Genomic DNA, 16,272 nt, shown 5'->3' with positions numbered 1-16,272 from the left:
TGTGAAATTTCTGACAAATGGTGAAATCTATTTAACAATGTCTTTAATCATTTTCAATTTACTCAGTGTTAAGGTTAAAGACTGCCATTGTTATGTGCATGTCCTTTTTATGCAGTGAACAAACATGTCATTGATCAAAGAGCACACTGACACTAGCTTACATTGTGGTGCACAGAGTGCAAGGAAAGTTGCAGATCTCTTCATCTGCAGACACATTGAGAGGTGGCCGGCAAATTGTTCGTAGCGCAGTGGTGAAACTCGTCCACAGTGGCATGTGGCATGCAAAAGGGGGGGGTGTTTATAACACCCCCTTTCTCCCAGTATGTCTTAAAAAAAAAGAATGTTAAAAGTAGGAAAATATGACAAAATGAGGGCTACCAAAAGAAAGTATATGTAACTCCTCCCTTTCGAAAATCCTGGGGATGTCACTGCTCGTGCACAAACTGATGAGAAGGGAAAGTGTGTGTGGTGGTCACTATGAAGCAGCAACCATGGTTCTGGCATTGCTTGTGAAAAAAGTTCAGTAGGAATGCTGATATTGTTGATATTTAGAGGCACATCTGGGAAACAGTCCAAAGATGAAGATTAAATTCATCAATTTAAAGTTCAATTTAAATGTTACAATGTTAATTTTCTTAAGCGAGAGAAACATCTTTTTACAAGCTACATCCAGAGTTCCCACGCAAACTCCAAATCCATTTTTCCCTGAGATTTCCCTGAGTTTTCCAGAATCCTCATATTTTTCCAGAGCATTGACTACTATAATTTTACAATGGCCTCCATTTCCCCTCATAGCAATACCATCCTCACCTTCTTTATTACTGTTGTTTTCTGATGCAAATAACAAAACTAGTTCAATTATTAAATTAAAATACACTTCTTTGTGTAATTAAGAACGAAGATGTCCAGTTTTCTAGAACTTTAAACAACTCTGAAACAATTTCTAACATATCTGATATAGAACATTGAAATATTTTCACACTTTTCATAGATGGATACAATATCAATTAATCTGTAATGCATACAATAATAGTTAAGACAATCAAATTATTGGAATTTTTAAAACATATAAAAATGAAGTGACATTATTAGTACCAATTTAAAAAGGAATAATAAGTTACTGAGACTGAAATATAAAACAAGAAATGTACTTAATGTCGGATACAGCAAATTAAGAAACTTTACTTCTCAGAAGCTTCAAGTTTTTTTTAATTGTTCTGCAATAGCCTTTGCTTTTTCTTGCATCTTTTGTTGTTTGGCTTGTAAAGCACGGATCTAACTTGCTTTACGTTTCATTTCTTTCCTTTTGTCTTCTTTGTGATCACATTTCTTTCTCATCTTCTGCAATGCTTCTTCGTATCTAATACGTGCACCTTTAACACTCTGGATCATATTTTTGCTTACTTCTACATCTGACACTTACCACTTTCACTGCATCATAAACTTGCCGAATAGCCACAATAAACTCTTCTTTCAAGTTTTCTATTAAAACCTGCTTATTTACAGAAAACCCACTTTCCACATATGCATTGCCATGTGATAAAATCAAAACCAACTTAACAGTGTTCCATAACTCAGATAAGTTATCCTTGCACTTCATGACACCTGTAAAAAAAGAATCTAGTGCATCAGTTTTGATTGAAAAGTTACGAAACTTCTCTTTCAATTCCTTTTCACTACTGACATTGTGCAACAATGTCTTAAACTGGCGAATTACTTTATCACCAGTTACAGCCTTCATTCTCTTTCTCCTGAGAAGTTCCTGTATCAGGTCTTCCATGCGCTGAGCACATCACTTTGGAAACTAAGTCTTTTGCTTCAGAACTAAACAACTACCGGCTCTCACCAACCTGAACTTAAAGGGACTACGTTACACAACCTTCTCTGTTGTTGGTTGCAAAAAAATTCTGCAGCTAGTGAAAAACATAAGCTTCTCCTTTTCATTCACCTCTTTAGCTTCCAAAGCAGCTTTGGCACCAATTCCAATATCAATCCTTGTCAAAGGAATAAAGTTGTCAGAATTCCTGACATCAAATTTACATTAATTTAAAACTATTTTTTGCATTGTTTAAGACGTCAATTTTTATGAATCTCCCCATTACATCTCTAACAACACTTTATAGGGAGTCATGAAGAAATGGGAACATGGGTTTGGGAGTTTGGAACATTGTCAAATATGTCATTCTGGCATATCAGTTGAGAAAACGATTTCACTACATGATATTAATGTAGATCTGCTGGTCCTACAAGTAATTCCATTTTACACATATGAGCTATTGAGACATGTCAAAATTCATGTGTCATGTCATGACTATAACAATAGATGAACATGATCAAAAACTTATAATATGAACAAGTATTTATGAACAGTATATAATTCATGTATGGCACTAGTAAGTAAATATTTAAAATTCTGTTCTAAATGCAGTAAATACACAATCAACAATATTGTACACAAAAGATGGCAGAAAATAAATATTTCCCTAAACAGAACACTACACTTTTTACTAATTTGTAAAAAAAGAAGGAAGAAAAAACTTAAAACTACTCCCTTATAAGGGAAATCAGATGTACACTGGTTAACTTTAGACATCAGGTTATCTTTATTATGCGTTTTCCACATCTTGAAATACATTTTACGTCATGTAAAAGATCGAAATCGGTTAATTAAATTTTAAAAAGCGCAAAATTTATGAGGGTATACACTTGGTCACCAGCCCTGGAATCACATTTAAAAACAAGAAACAGACAAACAAATAGATAGATATGAGTTCCTTGCTGAAAGAGAAATGCTACACCAGCCTGGATTATCCACAGACAGGAGCATATTATAATCCCTCAGTTTTGCTTCATTGCGAACCATTAATCAATTACAAGATTTTCCCTGAGATTTGTATTTTTTTCAAATTCCTTGAGATTTCCACGTTTTCCAGGTGTGTGGGAACCCTGTACATCAGTGGATTTCGAATTTCATTTTAACATGTTATATTATGGAATCTGCTGAAATATGATCATGTGTACAATGTGCGCAGCTCAGGCCAATAAAATCCTTATCTATAATGCTCACAATGTAAAGGTGAAAGAGCCTGCTATAACTGCTTTCTTCTCTGTCTTGTATCTTGGATAAGGAATAAACAGAACAAATGGTTTGCTCTGTTAAAAATCAAGTATCGGTATTGTCTTTCAACTACTGGTGGCATGTTTGAGAGCACAGATGAGATCCCTGCTGGATATAGAGACATTCCTCCTGATGTACAGACAATTGATTCTGATAATGCAGATGTCAAGGTCCTAAAGCATGTGAGATGCGCACAGTCAAGAAATTTCTATTTAGAAATCCATTTAGAAACACTGACGGTATGATTTCTAAAAATTCAACACAAATCAATACTTCCAGCATGCGATACTTCCTTAATGAATTCTGTTTGGTGTGTAATCTCCTCATGTGCATAATAACTTTACGTTTGCAGAGAAAATATTTGATTCAAATTAAAGGATTAAAAGATTACTGTTTCATTTATGTGTCCCCATATGTACTCTGAAGTTATCTTTACAGGAAAACCTTGTCACAAATTCAGTTTCTCCTTGAGAGGAAACATCCTCATATGTCTATTAAACTTATCTTTCCAACCAAAACAACTGTTACAAATTGAACAATTAAAAGGTTTCTCTTTAGCATGAATGCACATATCCGAATTAAGATGCCTTTTAATCCCAAAACATCTTGACTGTCAAGCTTCATCGGGGTGGCTAAAAACAAGTAGAAATGAAATTCCCTGACTTTTCCAGGTTTTCTAGGACAAAATTTATATTTTTCCCTGACAATTAGAAACTAAACTAAATCGATGTTTTTGCAAATGGAAATAATAAACTCATACAGATCCAGGTATGGATTTGTTAAGTACCAATATTATCTTCTATGAAATTGACTTAATTTCTCTATTCTCTATGATTGAATTCAAACAGCAAAATAGTGAATTTGAAAAATTATTACAATTCACAAACTAGGGAATGATTACGCAGTAAGTTTAAAATAAAATACTTGATTATTTTTAAAGTTACGACTAAATAACGTAAGAGTGAAGAGTTACTGATTAAAAAATACAATTTGTAATTTATCAGTTTCCTTATCCATTCTCGGTATTATATGCTGATATTTCCACTGAGGTTTGAAACCCTCTGCTTCCAAGAACCATGAGTGCAGACTCACTTTCGATGCATAAAGCTACTTCTCTCTTCTCTGTAAAGCAAACAACTTAACTCTTGCATATAAGTGAAACAATTGAATTGTACAAGAGAAAGTGGCATATTTCCTTACATTATCAATGGGATTTCTGCATCAGTACAGTATATGCAAGTGAAGTATGTACTGTGAAACTGAAAACATGCAGTTATACCGTTATTGCTGACGAAAAAGGTATGTAGGTATTAGAAATTTAACGCAAGGAATTTATAGAATTGCATTTTTAGGTACCTGATTTAGCTAACCACACACTAAAACAAACAAAAACACACTGTTAATAACAGCTTCTGAAAGTTCATATATGAGGGGCATCCTGAAAAAAGCTTCAATGGTGCCTGTACGCAGCACTAGTGGTTGGAGAGTGAATCACACATGCATGCAGAAAGAAGTGGCATGTATCTGTAATCTGGCACAGTTGCAATGCAGCCGTTTTAGGACAGTTCTAGGTTAAAGATTGCAGCTCTCATACAGTCTCCCACAGACTGCGATGTAGCCTACGTATTGTAATCAGAATTTTGCACGCTCAGAATTCGGACATCGTGAGTGATAGTATGGTCAGACGATGGTGCAGACAATTCACGGAAGGCCAATCGAATGTGTACAACCGCATACATGTGAGTACACGTGGGCCCTTTGCATCACTTCAGGTGAGAGATCTTGGATCACTCCCTGTACAGCCCTAGCCTTGCATGTACCGACTTTCATATCTCTGTTTAACTGAAGAGGTTTCTTGCAGGACAAGGATTTGACAGCTACACTGCGGTAGAAATAGTTTCAGTCTTTGCTGTCAGACACATATGCCATGGGCATACAAAATTTAGTGCCATGCAACGACAAATGTCAGAACAACGATGGTGATTATGCCAAAAATTAGGTTAGTAGTCACTGTTCCTAATGCAATAAATTACAACTGATATTCTTGTTTTATTTATGCCTAATCGGTAGGGACCTTGATTTTTTATATTTTTCTTCAAAATTGGTGTATTCTTATGTTTTATTTTTTTACTATTCAGTGTTACTTTTCCCAAAATTCACATTTTCATTTTAGCACATTTTCTGGCAAATATCTGAAATTATACCTTAATGGTGTTTTTAAACTACTGTTTCAAATTGTAAGTCACATGGCCTACGCCTCTTTGTGCGAGTTTGATATATCGAAAGTTATTTTCCATACCCCCTTTTTTAATTTTAAGGTAAGGATTGTAGATAATGGAATTTTCCCCATATATACTGAAGGGTGCATAATGACCATAAGAATCACTTCAGGTGAGAGACAAAAAAATTAAATCAATCAATCTCATGTGACAGATACCGATATATTATGGCACCAAAAATTGGCATTATCTTTTTTTTGACTTGTTAGTGTTACATTTCCCAAAATTTGCGTTTTTGTTTTAGAACATTTCTCTGCCAAATATACCAAAATTTCATACTAAATTGTGCTTTTAAACTATTATTTAAATTGTAGGTCGCATGGCCTATGTATTTTCGTGACAGTTTGATATGTTGGAACAGATTTTTGAGGAAGTAAATGCTCCCCTGCACTTAGCCATGAAGGTGTATAGGGGTGTGGAGTTAGGGCCCCACACTTTCTTCATCATGGCTGAAGGTGGGGTGGTGTGATCAGCACCATGCTCCTGGCTACCTTTATCCCTCAAAGTTTCCTCCAGGTCCCCGCTTCATATGACGCTGGGTGGGCATCGGAGCAGTTTGAATATGTGGAAAAGATCCCGGTTCTTCCCCGCAGGGGATTGACCCCGGGTCTCTCGCATGGTAGTCAGACAGCCTAACGATTGAGCTCCATTATTTCTCGCTCGACAAATGCTGGTGGTGCGCACCTAGCTAGATTGGTAATTCAAAAATTTCTCGCGCGACAAATACTGAAGATGTGGCTCCTGTGTGACGGTAGATACGCACTCGATCTCCTGTTAGAACCCTGTCACTTTGCTCTATGATGCAATGGCTTTGATAGAAGTTGAAAAAATCGTGGGAAATACATGATTTAATGTCGCTGTCAGAATTATTCCATGTACATATAACAAACATTATAGTTTACTCTTGAATAAAATGTTGGAAAACTTGCACGTTCTATGTACACAAACATGGCCTAGAAAGGACAAGAATGTTGGATTCATGGAATTTTTCATTGTTTTAGGACATTTTTTTTAAAAAAAATGCTAAAAACGCCAACATTTTATGCCACATTTGCGTTATTCGATATTTCGAACGGGCAAAAAATGTGTCCAGATATCACTGCACATTCATAAACATACTTCGCAGCAATTACAATTTTTCACGATTTTTCCATAAAATAAATGTCCCTACTAATTGGAAATTACTTTCTGGCCACTCCTCGTATAAATCTGTAGATGGAAAGTGAAAATTTAGCAGGGCTGGCAGAGAAAAGTCAATTCTTGAAGAAAGTGATTTGCCTTTATGATTGAATGATTCGAGTAAATATATTAAAAGATTTACGTATTTATTATTAGTATTTTATTTCATAATATTGGACATTAACTTCACTCAGTGAGACATTAATGACCATCTCTCACGAATTTAAACAGAAATGACATAGACTGGCGTTAATTTCATTGCAATACTAGTGTTGCAGTAAATTTGAGGTTGGGAGCATGCACTTGCCAATTTTTATAACGTTCACCAATGCAGATTTGTGTTTCACTTTTTCGTTATAGTTTCAATATATATCTCATTTTGTTCAATTCTTCTTGTTATCTAACAATAGTGCAATGTCATTTTAAATGTATGTTAACTTGTGCGATACCAGTAATACATCAGGATGATGAAAGAAAACCTATAAAAGCACTGCTACATTAAATATGGTGAGGTGATCCCTAAGAATATTAAAATTCCAGCAGCATATTTGCAGTCAGCTCTTCTTGTTTATGCATGCAATTTTTGTTGGATGTTGCAGTCCTAACACATCCAACAAAAATCAATTCCATATGAGTGCCATGCATGCAATTTCTGTTGCATGTTGTAGCGAGATACTTTGCTGGGTGGCGATATTCGACAAAGTCGTATGTATCAATGGAGAATATTTGTTTCCAAGTTCCTTCAGTTTGTTCATCAAAATCCCTTACTACGACGTCCGACAACAATCGGATGGTGCCACCCGCTCCCATCCCCTCCATCTGTTGATAGTTCTGACCCCTTACTACCCCCATGTGGACAAGAAAAAATGACAATTCAATGCAATTTCCACGTAATATTTAGAGGCTTAACATTTTTCTGCCCCTCCGGAAATTTCTCTCTCTCTCTCTCTCCTCCTGCCACCACTGGTTTCTGGCACTGTGGTTGTGTTGTGCATAAAAGGGGCCTACAAGTTGAGGCAATAAGATTTCCTGTTCCTGTGCAGAGTTCAGTCTTAAACAACAAAAAAAAAAAAAGGTCAATCAAGACAAAATTCCCTGGCATTTCCCGGACTTTTTTGACACCTCAAATTCATTGACTTTTCCCGGTTATCCAGGTCTGTCGCCACCCTGTTCATGTGTACATGAAGTGTACACCTCCAGACAAAACATCTTAGCAAATTCAACAACGGAAAAGCTTCTCTGTACTGTGAATGCTCACATGCACATTAAGTCGATCCTTAGGACCATAACCTTTGTTGAAAATTGAACAATTAAAACGTTAATCTTTTCGTGAACATTTATATGTATACACTAAGTAAGATCTCTTCCACGTGCAAAATATTTATTGAAAATTGAACAATTGGTAATTGGTATTTTTTTTGTTAAGCTCCTCTCGCTTGTTCGTCGTTTTTGTGATGGCTGAAAAGTTTCAATAACACTACTTTGAAATTCTGTTTTCTGTTAGGGAAAACATTTCTAATACTTGAAAGGGAAAACATTTCTAATACTTGAAACAGCTTTCAAGGAAGCTGCTGTGGGTAAAAACACAAGTTTACAAGTGGTTTTCCTGCTTCAGGAATGGTGATTTGTCACTTGCAGACCAACCTCGCTCATGACCACCCTAGACTTCCCGAATGGATGAACTCATCTTGGAAGACCATAGCAGAACAATCAATGAACTTGTTGATTTGTCTGAAACATTTGCATGACTCGGTGAAATGAAAACGCCCCGAGTTGTGGCAAAGTGGGGAGTCCTGGTTTCACCACAACAACGAGCCAGCACACAAATCCTCGAGTGCGAAACAATTTTTAACCAAAAACAGCATGACCCAGTTTATCCACCCACCATATTCACCTGATCTCGCTCTGTGAGACTTCTTTTTATTCCCCTGAATGAAAAAAGGCTCAAAGGAAAAAGTTTTGCAGATGAGGAAGAGGTGAAGAAAAAAACGATGAAGGCATTACTTACAAGATTGCTTTGAAAAGTGAAAATCACATATAGATCAGTGCATTGCATCAAATAGACAGTACTTTGAAGGAGATTAAATTTGAAACACCTAAAAATAAATACCCAGTTTTTTATTACAAAATTCCAGTTTCTTGTGGGTTCCCTCATCGTAGTATGGGTATGGCCTTAGCCAACCCTCACTCCCCCGATGGCAAGCAAGCATATGCTTACTCTGATCCCAAGACCTCGGAAAGTAACAATAAATCATCAATTAATGTTAGATTAAATTAGCAACACCCTTCCTTCTCTCCTCACCATAAAATCTAAAGCTGACAATAAGTCTTTGATTAAGGTAACAAGGGTGAGTTACGATTTATTCAGCCTGTGGGTAACACCCAGTTGGCTTCATACAACTGGAATGTCTGTGTCATGGAAGTGAAACTTATTTGGACCCTTAGATTGCAAGGCAGAGAGATTTTACATCAAAGCGATGAGTGACACTTTACCACAAGTGCATACACTTAAATAAAGCACTTTTCCCTCCAGACTATAAACACTATCTGATGAAAAGTATCCTTAAACTAAATTAAAAATTTCCCTGTGACACAATTCCCAGTACAGTGATTGCCATTAACAGGCCCCGGATAGTTATGCATATTGCATGAATCATATGTATGAAAATCTTGCATATTTTAGAGCAAACAACAACTACTAAAATTGTATTTTATGTCTGTGCATTGGACATATTGTCTTCTTAATAAAAGTACTTCTTCCTATTTCCTTTCGTCACTGCTACTTATTCTCCTCTTTCTTTCACAAAACAAGGAGATAAAACTTCTTTTGTTATTCTCGCGGGAACACAGAACAACTATTCTTTTGAGAATGCAATGGACAGTCTATATATGATCTTGAACTTGACATGTTGGATACTATTGCCTTAAAATATTGTCCAGTTGTATCTTGTGAAGTCATACTTCTTTGGTGCCTCTTTGGACACACTGTACAAAATTTTGTGCGTTACCCACACCCACCATTACGAAAGTTTTGAAAATTTTTCAAGGCTGTCCAATTTGCTTGTGTTTGTCTTGTGTAGTAGTTGTGGTGTGTAGTGTGTTTGTGTTTATATTGTGTAATAGTTGTGGTGTGTTTGTTTATATTGTGTTATAGTTGTGATGTGTTTGTGTGTGTCTTGTGTAGTAGTTGTGCTGTCTAATGTGTTTGTGTTTGTCTTGTGTAGTAGTTCCTCCATTCATATTGGGGGTTAGGCGTAGAGCTGACAACTCTGCACTGTAAAAAGACATGTCAAGAAACAGTAATTTAAGGCCATGGATGTTCCCAAGGTAAAATATTCCGGAGGTAAAATAGTCCCCCATTCGGATCTCTGGGTGGGGACTACTTTGGGAGGTCCCTGGACTAAGGATAAGATCTACATTAGGAATAAGGATATTAAATTAGGCACCTGAAATGTTCTGAGCCTTTACAAGCCTGGGGCATTTCAGTGTACAGTTAATGAGATGGTTAAGTATAAATTAGATATAGTAGCTGTCCAGGAAGTTAGGTGACCAGGAGAAGGGAATTGTAAAACTAAAAATTATACTTTTTTCTATGGTGGTACTGAAAATCATAATTTTGGAACAGGCTTTTTCATAAATAATAGAATTATCTTGGCTCTTAAAACATTAGAATTTATTAATGATAGGATATCATATGCAGTTTTACAGGGTAGGTGGTGTAAAATTATTTTAATAAACATACATGCACCAACAGAAGATAAAGATGATAATACTAAAGATGATTTTTATACAGAGTTAGAACAGGTCTTTCATAAATTTTCTCAGTATGATATGAAAATTCTGTTAGGTGACTGTAATGCACAGATAGGCAAAGAAGAGACATTTAAACCCATGATTGGTAAAGAAAGTCTTCATGAATTAAGTAATGATAATAGTATAAGATTGATTACTTTTGCAACCTCAAAGAATTTAATTGTGAAAAGTACCACTTTTAAACATAAAGATAACCATAAATATACCGGGTCTTCTCCAGATGGCAAAACTCATAATCAGATAGATCATATTCTCATTGATAAGAGAAGGCTTACTAGTATAATTGACGTTCATTCGCATAGAGGTGCTGACTGTGCAAGTGACCATTATTTAGTAATTGCTAAATTAAGAGAAAGACTCTCAGTGATAAATCATAAGCAACAAAATCTAAAAGTTATAAAATTTGATAAGAGGAAAGTTTGCTGATGAAAGAATTAAGAAAGATTACCAAATTAAACTGTAAAATAAATTTCGCGTTTTGCAGGATTTAAATGATGATGAAAATATAAATGAGACAGACGTAAATAAGAATTGGGAGCACATACGTAACGCAATAGAATCAGCAGCTAAAGAAACTATAGGATACCATAAGCCAAGAAAAAGTAAGCCATGGTTTGATATTGAATGTCATAAACTAATAGAAATAAGAAATCAGACTAGGCTTAGGTGGTTAAATAATTCTGATGATACAAATCTAAGCAATTATAATAGAATAAAGCGAGAAGTTAACTGCACATATAGAAGTAAAAAGAGAGATTACTTGAAAAGCAAAATTAACGAAATTGAAACAAACAGCAAAAATAAAAATATCAGAGATTTATATAAAAGTGTAAATGAATTTAGAAAGGGGTGGCAACCTAAAGTAAACTTGATAAAAGATAAAGACGGAGATTTTCTAGATAAATAGATATTCTAAATAGATGGAAGAACTACTTTAATGACCTTTTAAATGTCAATGTAGGAGATAAATCAGAAGTAAATGAAGTACACACAGCAGAACCTTTAGTTGCACAACCTAACTTGACTGAAGTTAAAGATGCTATTAAAAGGCTAAAGAATAACAAAGCACCTGGCATTGATTTATTACCAGCTGAGTTAATTACATACTGTGGAAATTCGTTAATATGTCAAATTCATAAATTAATTTGTTTAATATGGAATAAAGAAGAAATCCCTCAACAGTGGAAATAATCCATAATTGTTCCTGAGTTGAAAAAAGGTGATAAAATGAACTGCAATAATTACCTTGGAATTTCTCTACTCTCAACAACATACAAAATATTGTCTAACATTCTTTTAACAAGACTAACCCCATATGCTAATGAAATTATAGGTGATTATCAATGTGGATTTAAACGTAACAGATCAACTACAGATCAAATTTTTCACATCAGATAGACACTTGAAAAAAAGTGGGAATATAATCAAAATGTCCATCAGCTATTCATTGATTTCAAAAAAGCATATGATTCGTTTCAAAAGAGATAAATTATATAATATATTAGTAGAGTTTGGAATACCTAAGAAGCTTGTTAGTATGATAAAAGTATGCACCAGTGAAACAGAAAGTAAAATTCGTGTGGGTATTAATGTGTATGACAAATTTACAATTCGTGGTGGGTTAAAACAAAGAGATGCATTATCTCCATTGCTCTTTAATTTTGCCTTAGAATATGCTGTTAGGAAGGTAAAAGAAACTAAAGAAGGAATAAAAATTAAATGGTATGACTCAGTTGTTAGCATATGCAGATGATGTAGACTTACTGGGTGATGATGTGAATACAATTAAGAATAATGCTAAAATATTTTTCAAAACTGCTAAAGAGATAGGTTTGGAAGTTAACAATGAGAAAACTAAATATGCTTACAGGTCGAAACCAAGTGTTAGGTAATAATCAAAATCTAATTATTGATAACAACTCGTTTGAACCAGTTTCCAAATTCAAATACTTAGGAGTAATATTAACAAATGAAAATTATATTAAAGAGGAAATAAAAAGTAGGCTTAATTCAGGAAATGCATGTTACTTCTCTCTTCATAAACTTTTGTCTTCTCGTTTAATATCTAAGAAACTAAAAGTTAAAATATACAAAACAGTAATTTTGCCTGTAGTATTATATGGGTGTGAAACTTGGTCCCTTACATTGAAAGAGGATCATAAATTAAGAGTATTTGAAAATAAGATCCTTAGAAAAATATCTGGACCTAAAAGAGATGAGGAGACGGGTGAGTGGAAAAGGTTACAAAATTTAGAACTACATAATTTGTATTCATGTCCAGATATTATTAGAATAATTAAATCAAGAAGACTTAGGTGGGCAGGCCATGTGGCACGAATGGGAGAGGAAAGAGGAGTTTACAGGATTCTTGTTGGGAAACCTGATGGTAAGAGACCTGTAGGAAGGCCAAGACGAAGATGGAGGGACAAAATTGAGATGGACCTAAAGGAAATCGGTAGGGATGGAAAAGAGTATAGAGATCTTGCTCAAGATAGGGACAGATGGAATGGTTGTGTTGCTGCAGCCATGAACCTTCGGGTTTAAGAAGGCTAGAGAGTTAGTTAGTTGGTAATGATTCTCTTTACTGTGAAACCTCACATACTAACTATGATGAACATTGCGGGTAAAAATCTTTGTTGTAAATTGAACAATTGAAAAGCTTCCATTTTGAGTGAACATTCATATGTACACTAAGATCTCCTTTATGGACAAAATTATTACTGCAAATTTTACAATTGAAAGGTTTATCTTTAGCGTGAATACTCACATGCTCATAAAGATGATCCTTACGGGCAAAACCTTTGTTGCAAATTCAACAATTGAAAGGTTTCTCTTTTGAGTGAACATTCATATGTACACTAAGATGATCTTTACGGGCAAAATTTTTATTGCAAATTGAACAATTGAAAGGTTTCTCTTTTGAGTGAACATTCATATGTACACTAAGATCTCCTTTACGGACAAAATTTTTATTGCAAATTGAACAATTGAAAGGTTTCTCTTTAGTGTGAACAGTCATATGTACACTAAGATGATCTTTACGGGCAAAAAATTGGTTGCAAATTGAACAATTGAAAGGTTTCTCTTTTGAGTGAACATTCATATGTACACTAAGATCTCCTTTACGGACAAAATTTTTATTGCAAATTGAACAATTGAAAGGCTTCTCTTTAGTGTGAACAGTCATATGTACACTAAGATGATCTTTACGGGCAAAACCTTTGTTGCAAATTGAACAATTGAAAGGTTTCTCTTTTGAGTGAACATTCATATGTACACTAAGATTTCCTTTACGGACAAAATTTTTATTGCAAATTGAACAATTGAAAGGCTTCTCTTTTGAGTGAACATTCATATGTACACTAAGATCTCCTTTACGGACAAAATTTTTATTGCAAATTGAACAATTGAAAGGCTTCTCTCCATTGTGAACCCTCACATGCTCAGTAAGATGAACTTTACGGGCAAAACCTTTGTTGCAAATTGAACAATTGAAAGGCTTCTCTTTTGAGTGAACATTCATATGTACACTAAGATCTCCTTTACGGACAAAATTTTTATTGCAAATTGAACAATTGAAAGGCTTCTCTCCAGTGTGAAGCCTCACATGCGCATTAAGATGAACTTTATGGGCAAAATCTAGCTTGCAAACTGTACAACTGAAAGATTTCTCTTGAGTGTGAACAGTCATATGTACACTAAGATGACCTTTATGGGCAAAACCTTTTTTGCAAATTGAACAATTGAAAGGTTTCTCTTTTGAGTGAACATTCATATGTACACTAAGATCTCCTTTACGGACAAAATTTTTATTGCAAATTGAACAATTGAAAGGCTTCTCTCCAGTGTGACCCCTCACATGCGCATTAAGATGAACTTTATATGCAAAATCTTTGTTGCAAATTGAACAATTGAAAGGCTTCTCGCCAGTGTGAAGCCTCACATGTGCATTAAGATTAACTTTATGGGCAAAACCTTTGTTGCAAATTGAACAATTGAAAGGTTTCACATTTGAGTGAACATTCATATGTACACGAAGATATCTCTTACGTACAAAATTTTTATTGCAAATTGAACAATTGAAACGCTTCTCTCCAGTGTGAACTCTCACATGCTCATTAAGATAAAATTTACGGGAAAAATACTTGTTGCATATTGAACAAGTAAAATGTCTCTCTTGTGTGGGAACACTCATAAATGTATTATGCTCAGCTTCATGGACAAAAGATTTCTTGGAAACTGAACAATTAAAAATCATCTGTCGTTCATGGGTTATCAAACCTCCTTTGTCAGGGAAAGTGTTTTTGGAAATGGGGACTATACATTTCTTTCTCCTGTTATTAGGCTTAGAACTATCAACATGTGCCTTTCTTGCAAGGATTTTTGTTGCAGGTCTAGCCTCTAATTTTTCTTCTCTACTAATACATTCTGTAATTTCTTTTGGCTGCTCTTGTTCTCTTATGTTTCCTGCAGATACTGGCAAATTTGGAACTGAACTTAGGACATCTCGTACCTGTTCTTCCACATAGTTCTCGATCAGGTAGCTGAAAAAAATATGATACAAATGTAGTTTCACAATCTAAGTAAATAATGAGAATGACACATGTACAAATGAATGAAAAGAAAGGAGAGAAGAATAGACTGTTGACTGGGATGTACTCATGAAAATGTTCATACATGTTTATTATTATGTAGAATGTTCAGCGAAAAATGTATCCTCAACCAGGAGTCGAAACCACGACTCTGGTGTTCCATGCCATTACTCTACCACTGAGCTACCGAGCCGGCCTGACTTCGCCTGATTTTTTGCATCCACTGTTTTATCTGTGTGGAATCCTGTCGAGGCTGCATTTTTACTTAAAGTTCTACATAGTACATCTCCTATGTGTGCCTAATTTAATGTGTATTATTCCTGCAAGAATGAATACATAATATTTTTTTTCCACTTAGTCAAAAAGTATTCATGTTTTTGCTGTAATTTTCATTAGGCTGGCCATAAAGCTTGGTGCATATCAATAGTGTGACAATATTTTGTCGTTGCCTCTCACATTTACATTCACTCATTCTTTTTTTTTTTCTGTTGCAGGGTAAACAAGAGTTACTACATCCATATCTACTTTTGACCAGAGATGCCCATTTGACTAAAGGCTGCCACTGCACAGTGTCAAAGGTCAAGGTCAACCTCCAGCCTCACATGGCCTCAGCCTCTGAACTCCATTTAGGCCTCACCTTCACTCTCAGTGCTCAAGGTCCACTCCTGGTCTTAGATGACCTCACACTCGTAAGTGTCTTGCAGGCTGGGAACCAGTCGGGGGGTTAAACATTTGTAAGAGTAATTCATTCACAGTAGTCGGAAATGCCTCAAATAATTCAGAAAATAATTTAGGTTCTATATTTGCCTCACATTTTCAGCCACACTATGTCCATTCATTGAATTGGTATTTTAAGTCCACTTTATGCACAGTAAGGCTACTTGGGACTGGACCTACAGTTTAATGTGGGATCCGAACCACTATGTGCCTCCAGCGGGTAACGAACCTGGGACCCCTTGATTACAAGGCAAGGACGCTACCACTGCACCATTGGGGAGGCCCACCCTATGTCCACTCCAATAAAAGTTATTAGGCACAAACACATGTTTACGTCTCTTTCATTACAATGCTTTCAAGATTGTAATTCCTTGTAAAGATGAATGCCATAGAAATTACAAATTGCTTGTATAAATATTATCTACATATGTGGGTTAAGTCATAAGTCATGGAAATTATTATTTTTTTTTATTTTTTTTTTCGTGAACTGGGGACAACACAAAAAATCTAAGATATACGTTTGAAAGTGTATGGAATGTACTTTTGACGAAGCCACCAGATGAAGTCTGGATGC

At 35.2% G+C, this 16,272-nt stretch overlaps 1 protein-coding gene across 1 annotated transcript in view; it reads right to left on the bottom strand.

Annotated features, from left to right (window-relative positions):
• Nucleotides 1–16,272, bottom strand: part of LOC145999272 (uncharacterized) — a 124,502-nt gene that overhangs the window by 37,433 nt on the left and 70,797 nt on the right. The window contains exon 3 of the mRNA XM_083136209.1: nucleotides 14,535–14,933. Within this exon, the coding sequence (XP_082992335.1) occupies nucleotides 14,535–14,933 (399 nt within the window). The remainder of the gene's footprint in view (nucleotides 1–14,534; nucleotides 14,934–16,272) is intronic.

The sequence above is a fragment of the Lepisma saccharinum genome, chromosome 15, assembly GCF_977018435.1.
Source record: "Lepisma saccharinum chromosome 15, izLepSacc3.1, whole genome shotgun sequence".
Classification (NCBI taxonomy): domain Eukaryota; kingdom Metazoa; phylum Arthropoda; class Insecta; order Zygentoma; family Lepismatidae; genus Lepisma; species Lepisma saccharinum.
This window is presented reverse-complemented; position numbering and strand designations above follow the sequence as displayed.